The sequence below is a fragment of the Rhea americana genome, unplaced genomic scaffold (genome assembly GCF_003343005.1).
Source record: "Rhea americana isolate MKP2758 unplaced genomic scaffold, rheAme1 scaffold_63, whole genome shotgun sequence".
NCBI classification, from domain to species: domain Eukaryota; kingdom Metazoa; phylum Chordata; class Aves; order Rheiformes; family Rheidae; genus Rhea; species Rhea americana.
The window spans coordinates 913,899-927,208 of record NW_028186790.1 but is presented as its reverse complement, the minus strand read 5'-3'; the positions used below and the strand labels follow the sequence as shown (position 1 = coordinate 927,208).

Below are 13,310 nucleotides of genomic sequence, written 5' to 3'. Positions count from 1 at the left end.
GGAGGGCTGTGACAGGACGCGGGAGCCCGGGCGTCGTGAGAAGCTTGCTGGCGCCTGGGCCAAGATGGGCCTGGGCCTGTGTGGGGTGGCCCACGAGGCGGGCAGGAGACCCCCTGTAGCAGAGACCAGGCAGTGGGGGGGTCAGAGCTGCCTGCTGGGGCTGCTGGCACAGGCAGCGATGCCCCACGGCTTCGGACGGACACGGTGGGCAGGGCAGGGCGAGGCGGTGGACGGGTGCCATGCCGGGAGTTCCCGTTTCCCCAGGATACCTGTAACCGCTTCCTTTGCAGGCGTCGCAGCAGGGCCAGGCCTGGCCTTTGCAAGGTGGTGGTGGTTGTCAGTATGACATGCCCTCCTCGACTCCTGCTCTCTTTCTCTCGTGCAGCTCAGAAAACTGCCTGTTCATACTCTTTCCTACGCGTGACCAACCTCTTCCTGCTCGGTTGCGGCCACACTGGTTTAACCTAAAGCATAGAATATATGCAGGGTATTGTGAAAGTGTTGGTGAATGCTAGTGCTTCCAGCGCCAGTGCTGGCCTTAGGAAGGCTTCACGTGTGTGAATGGGTGTGGAGGTGTGAGTTGAAGCGTTGAGGTCTGTTTTGGGTCCGGATGTAAGTTTGTTTTGTGACTCAAGGTGGAGAGTTCAGATTCCCTCTGTCATTCTTTTTATTATTAGAAGGGATTAGTGAGTCTGCAAAACAAGTTGCTGGTGCTCAGAAAGAATGAAGTGAACTCTGTTTAAATAGAGAAAATAAGTGTACTTTAATAGTCTATAGCAGAGATAATACTCCCAGTTTAAATTTCATCATGAAAACTGAGAAAAAGCCATGTGTATAACTTGGTTATTGACTTAGGCAGAGGATCTGGATTTCCTTCTGTTTATTCTGCTAGCATGTTTGTTCTGAATGCTGCATAGATTTGAGCCTGTTTCTTTTTAATGGCTTTTATGGGTGTATGAAGTTGGTGAGTTGTGCTACCTGTGCCTATCAGTTGTGGAGAGTTTTCAGAGACGTGGGACAGTAGGCTATTGATCTACAGCTGCCATGAGAAAACTAGTGAATGAAGTGTCACACCTCTGATTCACCTTGGCTTATGGAATATAGCAGGTGTGGCAAAGCAGAGGCTTGTAAGGTGGAAAAAACATTCTAGGTGAGCTAGATTTCATGCAGGTATTCAGATGTTACATGTCAAATTCAACTTTTTTTTTTCTTCTTAGTTATACTAATCAAGCTCTGTAAATATGCACATGACCATTTATGACATGGAAAAGGGAAATGTCCTTTATAAGTTACCTTATTGTATTGTCTTCAAAATAGTTACTACACAGAGTGAGTTTAAGGTATAGGGATTGTATAACAGGTGTAATCTTTTAGCCTGCTTGATTTATTATCACCTCTAACCGGTTTTATGTGATTTGGATCTTATTACCAACTTGACACAGATAAATTTTAAACATCAAAGATCTCTTTCCTAACCCAKTTTAGCAACACACTCACTCATCTATTCAGTCTTAAAAGGTGTGAGTAATCTCTTTCTTATTTACCCCATATTTGTGTGCTTTGAAACCTATTCGTGGCAATATGAGCTCCGCCTAATATAATTTGGCCAATTTGACACATCATGGAAGCAGCATACCTGACCAATTCTGGACTTCAGAAATGTGCTAGCCAACGTGTATAACTGAAACATGCTAGCCAACACGTAAGTCTTGGTTTTACTTRCAGTGTGTGCCTGTAAGAAATGAATTAGTTGCGTGTATACTTAATTTAACAGAAGAAAAACTGAGAACTATCAAGATGTTTGCCTTTCATCACCTTAATCTCTCCCTGTACTGTATTTCACCCTCACATTTTTCTGTTTAAACTGCAGTGCTTGTAAGCACTAGACTATACTAAATTTTGCCAAATGCTGTACAGATTTGGCTGCTGTAGTACAGCTGAGCAGTTGCAGCTTGAAAACTACTATATAAATGTGTTTGTGTTAGAATTTACTGAATGACAGGAGGTAAAGGATAAGCAGCTACAAAATATTCTCAGTGTTTGACTAAGTTTAATAAAGGACTTAGTTTCCAGGCTGGAAACTATACCCTTCTGCTGGTAGTGTTGAGGAGGGAAAACAACTCTTTTTTTCACTCAGATGAAAAAAAGATGCAGATGAGTAGTTCAAGTACCTGTCTTAAGCACTTTCTAAAGAAAAAGGAGGTCATTTTCAGTGCTTATAGCCAAGACTACTGAAATTGAATATTAAAATAGATTTTTTTTTATTTTTTCCACCCATTTTCTGAATATTTTTGCATGTAGCAGAGGTCTCTGTGGCCAGTTAGGCYAAGTTGTTTTTTAATCAGTCATTTATTGTATTTTGATGCATCTTTATGTAGTTGAGAAGAAGGAAAACATGAATATATGATTCATAAAACCATAAAAGGTAGGTGTTGACTAATAGCTGTTTAAATTTGTTGAACTTTGTTTTTAGTGCCCATTTAATCTGAAGAATAGATTGTATATGGAGATTGTAAACAGAAGGGAGCTTTAACCACACTGATTCTCAAGCCAGCTATGAATGATACCCCTAGGGCTACATGACAAGGTGATACAGAGTATTATGGTGTCACTGTTCTCTATTTCAGTTACTAGAGCCTCCACTGCGTAAAAAGTTGAAGCYTAATTTCTCCAGCTGGACTTTCTAAGGGTGCTTAGTTTCAGAGGTAAGCAAGCATATTGAAATGATGCCAGATYTCAAAGGCAAATAAAACTGTTTTCCTTGGAACAGTTGCTTTGGTAGAATAAAAAGTCAATATTTCTTAGGCTATCAGGTATTCTAATGGAATTTCTAACCTCTAAGTTGGATAGCAAACCAAACAAATTCTTATAAAAAGACCTTGGAAGATAACAAATAAAGGACTTTGAAACATACAAATCAGTAATAATTATGTAGGTCCTGCAGTAAGTAATGCAGGCGTTCAAATGTCTGTATTGACAATGTACTATGCCTGGTGTTTTTAACAGCTAAAAGCTGTTGATGTAACAGTTGAGTGGCCTGTGCAAAACAATTTTTTACAAATTGTAAATGCCTGTCTCATGCGGAGTCAAATTTACTAGTGCGTTGACTTAATGTCTTTTATGCAGTGTCAGTAGCAAAGGAAAATCTTTCTGAAGATGAATCATCATTATTACAATGGAGTGCTGAATTCATGAGGCAGCTCCTCCAGCACAGAACCCTCAGTTTCTACTAACATGTGAAAACATTCTTTACCACTTTTCACTTTTAGGTTCAGCTATTTCCAGGAATCCTGAGTGCTTTCTTTTAACCATTTCATTTTTCTTGCTTGTCCTATTGCTGAAAAAGAYAGAGCAAGCAACTGAAGAAGCTMAGTTTGTTTAGGTTATCARAAAAGATTTATAGRTTCTCTKCCTAGAGCRTGTAAGTATCTTYRTGGAAAGCAAATAAAACTGAAGGAYTCTTTTAATTAAAGCAATAAAATCATAACAATAGTCAACTGAAGATTACATCCTGAGAAATTCCAATAGAAACAGGTTGCTATTTCCAAACAACWAGGSCTATTAACTGTTGAAGCTACATGGGGAACTGAAGGATTGGCATTTCTTGGAGTCTCCAGGACTGAATGTCTAGAAGATGCACAAATTATTGGATATAAATAAAGGGATACTTAAGTAAAATTCTTGCTGTGTTGGGACTCTTGTTAAATAAGGTACTCTTACTTTATGCCTTTAATTATTAATCTATGAGAARATGAGAGGTATGCCAGTTAGTGGTCTGACATTCTTGTCATTTTTCCTTTTGTCCATCCTTCTCTCCTGCTCTGGAGGAAGAGATAACTGACTGTAACAATCCAATCTTCAGCTTGACATATTAAAACAATTCAAAGCTAGGGAGTCACAATTTTTGTTAGGGTTGCGAGGTGAACAAATACAGCTTCAGTGGTCTGATTTTTAACATACTATTCCAAGTCTGTCAYRTTCTTTACTGTATTTGCTGTCCCTTGTACAAAGTCAAATYGATCTGAAGCCAACAATTTAAATTAAATGCCTGTGTTCAGGCTATTAAAGTGAGCCCTACTTGTTGCTGTAGTGTGCACCAGATAAATCTGTAGGTTCTCAGTGAGGGTTTTGATGTCTGTGTGTAGGCTGCTAAGTTTAGGTGAATTCCAACCTTGTTGTCTAAAAGACAACTGTTTTAGGGAGCCAGATAACTGAGCTATGGAGACCAGCAGCTCCAGAATATGCTTAATCTCTTTCTGAGATAAWTCCTCCCACCTATTTTATGACATGTTTGAGATATTTTTCCCTCTCCATTGAGTATAGAAGGAGTCAATGATTAACTTAATGTAGATGCTGAAGTTTTAGACAACTAAACTTAGTATAACTGTAGTTTTAGAGTGAGACTTGCTGAGATTTTACTGGTTGACAGTATYTTGATCTTATGTATACTAACTGAAAGCTCTGATCAGAATCCTCTTAATTTGGGTATTTCTTGCTTTAAAATGATTAAAGTTAGGACAAAGAAAGGAAATTTTGCCATGAAGTAGCAATTAACCTTGAAAATRAAGACTTTTATTGCTCATATCTTCTGTCTTATAAAAGTATTGCTGCTTACGGTTTATATGATCATTTATCAAAGCAGGTAACCAGTGATACCAAATCATGTGGCTCATACGAGTACAGATGGGGCATGCAATGACAAGTGACAGTTTTAATTAAAKAACTAATACAGAAAAATATTGCTATTATTAAGCATCGCAGATTTGTGACCAGAGGAGTTTGAGGAGTTGATGAAATTGGTGATCTCTCTTTTTCATAATCTTGAATTCTTGTGGCTGTAGAGCTGGGATCACTGCTTGGAGGGCTTCAGTTTTCAGTGGAGAATGGAGCACAAAGTAGTGCTGAGATCTTTTCTGCTTTTCTGACTCTACAGAATGCAGAATCTCTTACCTTGTTCAACCTCTTTTCTCGCTCAGTTCTTTGCTGGAGACATTTCTGGCTGGGGGACAGGGAGGGAGCAGCACAGGGCGCAGAGCAGGGCACAAGACTAGTGTTACACATCGCGATGTGGACGTGTTGGTGTTGGTCTCATTTGACATCACAYATCTTTTGAGTTGTGTTTCTAAAGCTATTTCTGTCTTCCCAGAAGGTAACATGGAAGGGGTGTAAACTGGCAGTGGAGTTCATATAATATGATTTGAATTCTCTCTGATTTTCACCTGGATAAACTGTTAAGTGTGATTGAGCTTGCCCTGAGGCTTCATCACTAGGCAAAGGAGTGAAGTCTGGATCTTTGAGCTGAATGGCACTTTCTTTGCTCTTGGGAGCTGGGCAGAGGAAAGGAGAACTCATATAACTCTCATTTCTGAGTGACAAAATCCACATAAACTTTAAATTATTTTATAATACTCATATAYGTAACATTTTCATTCTTATACCTTATTTTACCTGTGATATTTTATACCCTCCAGCAGATGCTGCTGCATCCTGCTAATGTTTTCTTTGAGGAGGAAAAAAAAAATCCAAGCAGACATTTAATTTAATACTATGCAACTGTACTTTGCTCTTGGTTTTGCTGTGAAGGAGTCATGAGTCTGTATTATTTTCTTCTTTAAGTGATTTGCCAGCAGAGTGGTAAGGAAGGAATTTTTACAATGTTAGAAAATTAATCCTGCCAGTGTATAGATCAGTAGCTGTTGCTTATCAAGGCCATGCTCAGAGGAAGTTGAACAGATACAGATAGAAATGCAATTGTATTTCTACAGAATAGGAAGAAATGCAAATGTTTTCTTAAAAAATCTTAAATTTTCTTTACATTTTTACTAAAAATGTAAAGTTATAAAAGTTTCTAATAGGTTCATCTGTTTTCCCATTTCCTTGGACTTTGTGTTTCTTTAGTGTAGTAACAAGTAGTAAACTCTATGTACTGAAAAACAAAAAGCACAGTAAAACTTGTAAATCTGTGAACTGAGATAGCTTTTCTGGAGCAGAGCTTTCCATGGTCTGAGATATACATGGAAAAGGGTACTTCAACCTCAAAACCCCCTCAAGTTGTTATTAAAATAAAGGTGCTTTTCCTCGCTGGTAGTTCTGAGGAGCTTTTCCTTTGTCGTTTGTCCTTCTCTGAGTTGCAACTTGAATGTTGGAAGCCAATGGTGTATTAGCGGCGGTCGAGAGCCCTCTGTTGAGTAGAAGATTCTGAGTATCTCTGAGCAGAAGCGATATGAGAGAGGATCTCCATTTTTCCATAAAGTTTCTGTCTCCCGGGCCATGCAGAGGCGTGCCTACTGTGTGCGAGGGAATGGCTATAGGCTCTAAGTGGCAAAAGCTCTTTTAAAGCCCATCACTTGCCGTACTGTTACGCAGAAGCTCCCACAGTGCTGCTTGTTGCAATTGCTCGCTCTCGATTGCTCTTCTTTATGCTGCATGGTTTCACTAAATCCGTTATCTTAAATTTCACTCTGTCCATTATCTGGGACTTTAATATTCTCGGAGAAGGGAACTGGATTTGTACAGGAAAGTGTTCTTGGGCCTCCAGGCTTCTATTGGGATCTTTGCAGAAAGGGAATCTCATAAAATCCCAAATTAGACAACAGTCAGAGTTTTGTAGCAGAATTTTGACCCTAATACTACTAAATCTGTTTTCACTTAATAGCAAAAACCTTTAAACCAGAATTTTACTTTTGTGATTATCTTTGTGTTTTATATGAAGCAGCAGCTTCTGAAGGTAAATCATTGTTCAGGAAGTTTGTATTAAAAATATAAGCCTGTAAGTTTGGATAACGCAGCAAGCATCATTTCAGTGGTAATTTAGGCTCATGATTTTAAGCCAGTCTTATCGTTAGCCTAATGGTTGATTTTGGATGCTGGAAGTTTGTAATTCAGGTCACATACTATACACTTCAAAATCTCTCACTTAGTATTTCCATTTTAATGGAAATTTTCCATGTTCTGTTTGCTGATGTATCATCTGTGTTGGGCAAGATTATGCGGGTGGTAATACTTGAAATTAGGTCTCAGCTATATATCCTTGAAGCCCTGTTCTAGGGAGTTAGTCCTGGAAGTTATAAGGATTTTAAATGAACCTTCATCTCAACATGGGTGTGTCAGGATGAAAAAAAAAATCTTTTATCTCAAAATTGAGAGGTTAAGCCCAGTTAAAATCTAAGCATTTCAGTAATAATCTGCATAAAGCAGATGCAGTAAGCATTTATATAAAAGTCTTAAGTCAGTAGGATTTGAAGTTTTCATAATTTTGCTAAATTCAGATCCAGATCTTTAAGGAGTTTCAGCTCCTTTGATTTCAGAGGCTCTGGAGTGTGTATCTGTCTTTTTAGAGGGCAGTTCGTCTTATCCCAAACCTCATGGTATTTGTCTACTTCAGATTCTTTGCAGATTACTCTCTTTCCATTCTTTAGTGAAAAGGATCTATATGGAAAAGAGGGCTAACCCTTAGATTTTTAAAGTCAAGTGGAATCAGCCCACTTTTGGAAACTTGGGTATATCTCTTATCATATACAGATATATAACCTATACTTGAATATAAATAATGGATATATTAAATTGTAAGTATTTGTAAACACTTATTCAGTGCTTGCTTTTCCTAGATTCCAAGGCATCTCATAAGACTTTTCACAGTTTGGGCCATGCTTTACAGACAGGAGAATGAAGGCATTACGGGTGAAGTGAATAGTTCAAAGTCTTGAAATGAACCAGTGGCAATACTGGAAAGAGTGCAAGTTGAATATCTTTTTCTTGTGGATATACAATTTTACATTTTTTTTATTTGTATTTTTTATAAATGACCATTCATTGTTTTGTAAGGAGCCACTGCAACATTGCAGGTTGTTTATCTTGTTGATGCAATTTTGCCTTTCTTTTCCTTGAAGCTAGGCTTTCGTGTGTTGTGAAGATGAATATGATGAAGTCTACATTTGCACCTGTATATACAAAATGGACTCAAAATTTCCAGTAAAACTGCTTCTAACTTCCTGTAAAAGTATATATTTATTTTTACTGTAGCTTTCTCATATTGATACGTGCTTCAGCCATTTTTCACTATACTTGGCCACAATATATCTGGAAGAACAAAAAGTGGTTACAGATCCTAAGGTATAGTTACCAGTAGTCTGATCAAAAAAGGGGTTAAAAGTGAGACAGCCTTATCTCTTACTTCAGCGGAAGTATAGTTGTTGATTTAAAGCTCTCTGTAAATGATTGTTGGAGATCTGTCATGTGTAGCAGCGCATTGAAAAAGCATACCACAAATCTGCTTCCTCCAAAAGGGTGTTTATCTGTCAACATCTCACTTTAATTGCAATCTTCTAAGGTACCAGAAGGCAGGCAAAACTCACCAGCCAGCAATCATGGATAATAAGGATTTTACAAACGTTTATCAAAATGTTAATACCAGTATCTATGGGATTCCAGAGTCTGAGGACGACAAAGGGAATCATCTTTATGATCATGTCCGTGAAGATCTAGCATCTCCTTCTTCTACAACTACCAATGCAGAGAGCATGGACTTCGGTCTAGAGAGCCCAGAAGACAGCCGCAGTAATTCTGTGGCCTCTCAGCATGGGCTCGATGGGGAGGACGGTTCTTCTTCATCTCACCATGGTGCTGAAGACTACCAGGAGGAGATGGAACTGATGAGCCCAACTCAGGAAGATAAACATGTAGGGGGCATGATGTTTGAGAACGGCATGCTTTCTCCTACTGGTTTCCATGTGACCTCTCAGCGTGATGTTGATGGGGAGGATGGTTCTTCTTCATTTCACCGTAATGCTGAGGAAGACCACCAGAACCAGGAGAAGATGGATCTGATGAGCCCAAGTCAGGAAGATAAACATGTTGGGAACATGATGTTTGACAATAGTCCTCCTACAGTTTTCCARCTGCATCGGAGCCAGAGCACTTCTTCCAACTCTCCAACTTCCATCAAGTTCCCCCTGAACAATAACTTTGGAGAAACGGACAACTTTCAGGAGGACTATGAGATATACATGTTTGTAAAGGTAAGAGCTTGTGTGCTTCTATGAATACGCTAGATTTAAGCCCCAAATCAATCTGTGTGTCCTCCAGACTGGTAAAAATACAGCTATTGTCAGGGGAGCTTTGTTCCCAACTCTGCTGCCTGCATGCTGCAGTAGACTAAGTCGATCACTTATCTCATATATCCCTTAAGGCACAGAGARAAAGCTGTGGAGTGTGGAGATGCCTGGGATTTCTTTAACTCAACTGGAAGAATACTGAAAGTATTCTAGTTGTTGTTGCAACTCATTTATTTTGTAAAATTGCTTTGCTGCTACAGCTAAACTACTTCTGCTACCTGAACTGGTTTAATTACAGCTAGTTCAAGTATCTCTCTGTTTCACTTTCAATCTAGCAGCTAGTAGATCAAATATGATAGTTATTAAGACTGTAACAAAATCCAAATATAATTTTACAGTTTTATAGTTTAAATATGTTCATCTTTGAAAGAGATCTTTCTTTTATTTCTTTCAATATTTAAATTAATATGTCTGTGACAGATTATAAATGTGTATTTTAAATTAATTTCAAATTAGATATCAATTCCTGAAGGATTGTTTCACGCTTTAGCTAACCTCATGAAGTAGCACTTAAGTTCCTAAACCATAAAACACCTGTATTCTTAAATACACATTATACTTCTCTTCATAAAAGCTCTTGTATTCAACCATWCTCAATATTTATAAAGCTGTAAGACAGACTTGACAGTTCCTTCTTTTTAATTACATCAGATAAAAATTTTCAAGTTCTTATCTCCCTTGAACAGGACACCGTGAGCACTCTAGTTTCAGTAGAAGTGTTGTGCAGCCTGCCACTTTTCAACACAAATAAGATTATCAGAATCTGTTCCTCAATTTCATATGTGCTTTGAAGGCAGAATAAGAGATTTTCTTATCACATAGAGTGAGAAGTGTTTTCAGCAAAATCTGTGTTAGATTAAGCTTATTTGAGCAACAGTACACTAAAAACTTTGCATTGGTGTGAGATACTGATTACATTGTATGAAGTAGGTTGGACGAAATGGCTTGATGTACTCTTCTGGCTTCATTTAGTTTCTATTATAAATTCTGTATGTCTTGGAAAACTGAGTTAAGTAAGATGTTTACTTACTACACTCCACTGTCCACATTTACTTATAGGATAAAGAAGATCACCTCTATAAACAGCAACATAATCTTGAAATTCTTTTGAATGCCTTATAAAAGTTACGATTTGACCACTTCTCTTTTGTCATGTTTCTCTGAGTTCTGTAGATGAAAAATTAATGATACTCCTCCTTCAGTTATCCCTTCTCTATATGTAACAATACTTTGTGATCGTGTCCTAATTGTTGCAGATAAAAAAAAAAAAACACAGAGAAAGTGGTCATTAGGTCATTTAGTCTTACTTTGCATAATACAAACTGTAAAACTTCACTCATTTATCTTGATTTCTATATAACTGCAACAAACCTTCTAAAAAGATGTGTATCTTTCAGGAGAGGGAATATCTACTAATTGCTTGGTTATGAGTCATTCTGGTTCTACATTTGTTACCACAAAGGCATTTTGCTACTGAGTTCTGTAGAACTGGGCTATGGGAGCTATGTGCATATGGCTTTTTTGTTATTTGCCTACAACTTAAATTTTAYTAGTCTTAGAAGTCACAGCTGCCCTTTCTTGAACTGAATTTGTGACTAGGTCCAGGTAGTTGATAAAAATATGTTAATTGTATGGGAAAAGTAAGATCTGTGATGTTGGTGTTAATTCATACCTCTGTTTTTAGTCCTGCCTACGTGTTTTAAAAGTTGCTGCAATTGAATATATATTGTTTGTTAGCAACTTCATGGCGTTAGTTACTTTGATGTTGTATTTTGGCTTAGAAATCATTCCTCATTCTAATAAATCATATTTATTTCTCTTTCTTTTAACATCCTTTTCTTTCAAGGTAATAGTGTCCTCCATTTCCATGCACGAGAAAAAGAAAAATGCATGGAGATTCTTCTACTTAGTCAGAGATGTTGTGGTTAATTTACATTTCTGGAAAGCAAGAAGAAGGGCAGTTTGAAAAGAGTTTGCCTGTAAAAAGGTTGAGTAAGTTCTTTTCCTTGCTTTTGTTGCGCAGAAAAAGCTGAGTGTCTGACAGAGGAGATTATCAAGTAGTAGAGAGAGGAACACGTACTTTGGACTCTATTCACTTACTTTAAAATAACTGCTTAGTCCCATTTGCAGTTGAAATCCAAGACGTCCCTTGAGATCCAAGACATTGCTACCTGGCTAGGGGATGAAACATGAGGCTTTCACATGATTCGTACCCTGGTCCTCCTCCAGCAGGAGCTGGAGGCCAGTTGGGCRAGGCTAGGACTTCCTAACATACCATTAGACAATTCTGTGTGGGTGACTGAATTGAACTCTTCATGGCAGTTTTATTCTTTGGGTAATTTCATTTTTGGAATGTTTATTTTTCTTTCATTCTTTGTGGTATTGAAGCAATAAAGGATTAATGCCGTGGAGTGCAGGGTCAGATTTGCTAGCTCTGATTATCTAGAGAGCAAAAGTCAGCCTATAAAACAGAAGATATTAGAGTAATATGTAACAAGAATTGTAAAATAAAAGGTGAGGGGTGTCACTTCTWTACATGTGTGAACCTAGCCTTTCAGTGGTGACAGTGACCATAGTTAATAGACAGTGTCTTTCTCTTACGATCTTTTGTCCACCTGAGGCCAGTCCGGTGTTGCTCTGTATGGATAGATTATAGAGCAAGTGCAGTGCCAGAAATATTGAAGATAAAAATCCAACTTATATGCATTCTGTCGTGAGCCTTGACTTCTTTCTCATTTTCTGTTCAGGCCTTTATTCTTCATGTGGATCGTCTCTATTTCATAGCTGTACTGTGCTGCTTCTCCAGTTCCTTCCACAATTTGGACTTTTTCCCCCTTTGTTGACTCTGCTTACCTCCTTTCTAGTTAGCCAAAACTGCCTAGTCCTGAAGCTTGTTCTCTCACTACAGTCTGCTCACCTTGGCTATGCTCTACTTCCTCTGCAGTGACTGCATTCCTTTCCGCTCTTTGGATCTTGTCTTCACTCTGGCTCTCCTTGCCTGTTCTTCATTCCCATGCCTGCTTTCCAGCTGTGGAGCTCATACTTCTTCCTCTGGGGTAGTGAAGTATTGCTTCATCTGTGTCAGGTTTCTTGTGGGAGTGTTTTGAAATTGTGACCATCCTCCCCTGGGTTTGCTCTCTGTTGCAGACATCGACAATGACAGCAGGGCCTTTTGCAGTGGACAGCAGTAGTGTTGACAACTCTGCCACTGCTTACTCCTTCCTTTGGTTTTAGTACTAATAAGTGTCTGTGAGTGGCTGGAAGTGTCAGTGTCTGATAGAGATGGCTGCTGATTGAAAGCCGGGGGAAGTGAGAAGTCAAAATGACAGCTAACTTGCAGTGTAGTTGCCTAGTTTTAATGCATTGCCTAGAATAGAAATTTAACTCTGATATTCTAGTAATATTTGTAAGTGCTTTTGCCTTGGGACTATAGTTTCAAACTGGATGATCTTTTATGCAGTTCATTCCTTGTTGTTAGGTACCAAGAAAACGTTCATAAACTCATCTTTCATTCAATCTCAGTACTCTGTCCCTATATCATCATCAATGTACAATTTCTGGAGGTACCTAAAGTAAAGAATCTTTGTCTCTCTATTTAACAAAGAATTCACTGTACCTTTAATAGCAGAATACAGCAGGCACCAACATGGAAACATTTGTGTGAATCCAACCTGTCCAGACTTGTCACAGCCACCCTAATGCCCATTTACCTTGTACTTTCTTCAAACAAAAGCCTTTGAAACATGAACAGAAATACGACCGATGTACAGGCTACGTTACTTAGTGCATAGGGCAGCTTGATCTAGTTGCAGCTCTTGCTCAGATGTCCAGCTTTTTCTCTTGTATGTTTTATTTCCTTGTTTAGTAATGTGTTTGTTCTGCAAGCTGAATTTAGGAACATTATATTATTTTCCTGTTAATTAAATAATTTTTCGTCCATTTTTATTTTAAAGAAATGATTGCCCTTCTGCCTTTCACTCATATGCCTGAGACAAGCTACAAATTATATCTTCTCCATATACATTTCTACTCTAGGAACACACCTTCCCCCAAAGAAAGCGTCTTACCTATAGCAATTAACATTTTGGTTTATGCAAATAGTGCCAATTTGATAGAGTTGTTTAGCATTGCGAGCTGATGTAATAGTGATACATGCTGTATCACTGCACTGKTCTAAAAATCAGAGTTCTTTAGATT

The 13,310-nt window shown here is 38.3% G+C and overlaps 1 protein-coding gene across 2 annotated transcripts in view; it reads left to right on the top strand.

Moving 5' to 3' along the window:
* The first annotated feature begins 1,576 nt into the window (after window positions 1-1,576).
* The window catches only part of CLIC5 (CLIC family member 5), a 79,798-nt gene continuing 68,064 nt past the window's right edge, over window positions 1,577-13,310 (top strand). Inside the window, exons 1-3 of one of the 2 annotated variants that reach the window (XM_085320334.1) lie at window positions 1,577-1,702; window positions 2,628-2,705; window positions 8,431-9,017. In XM_085320334.1, the coding sequence (XP_085176460.1) occupies window positions 8,520-9,017 (498 nt within the window). In that variant the 5' untranslated portion in view covers window positions 1,577-1,702; window positions 2,628-2,705; window positions 8,431-8,519. Of the gene's footprint in view, window positions 1,703-2,627; window positions 2,706-8,314; window positions 9,018-13,310 lie in introns of those variants that run through there. The other variant, XM_085320335.1, reaches the window with a different exon arrangement.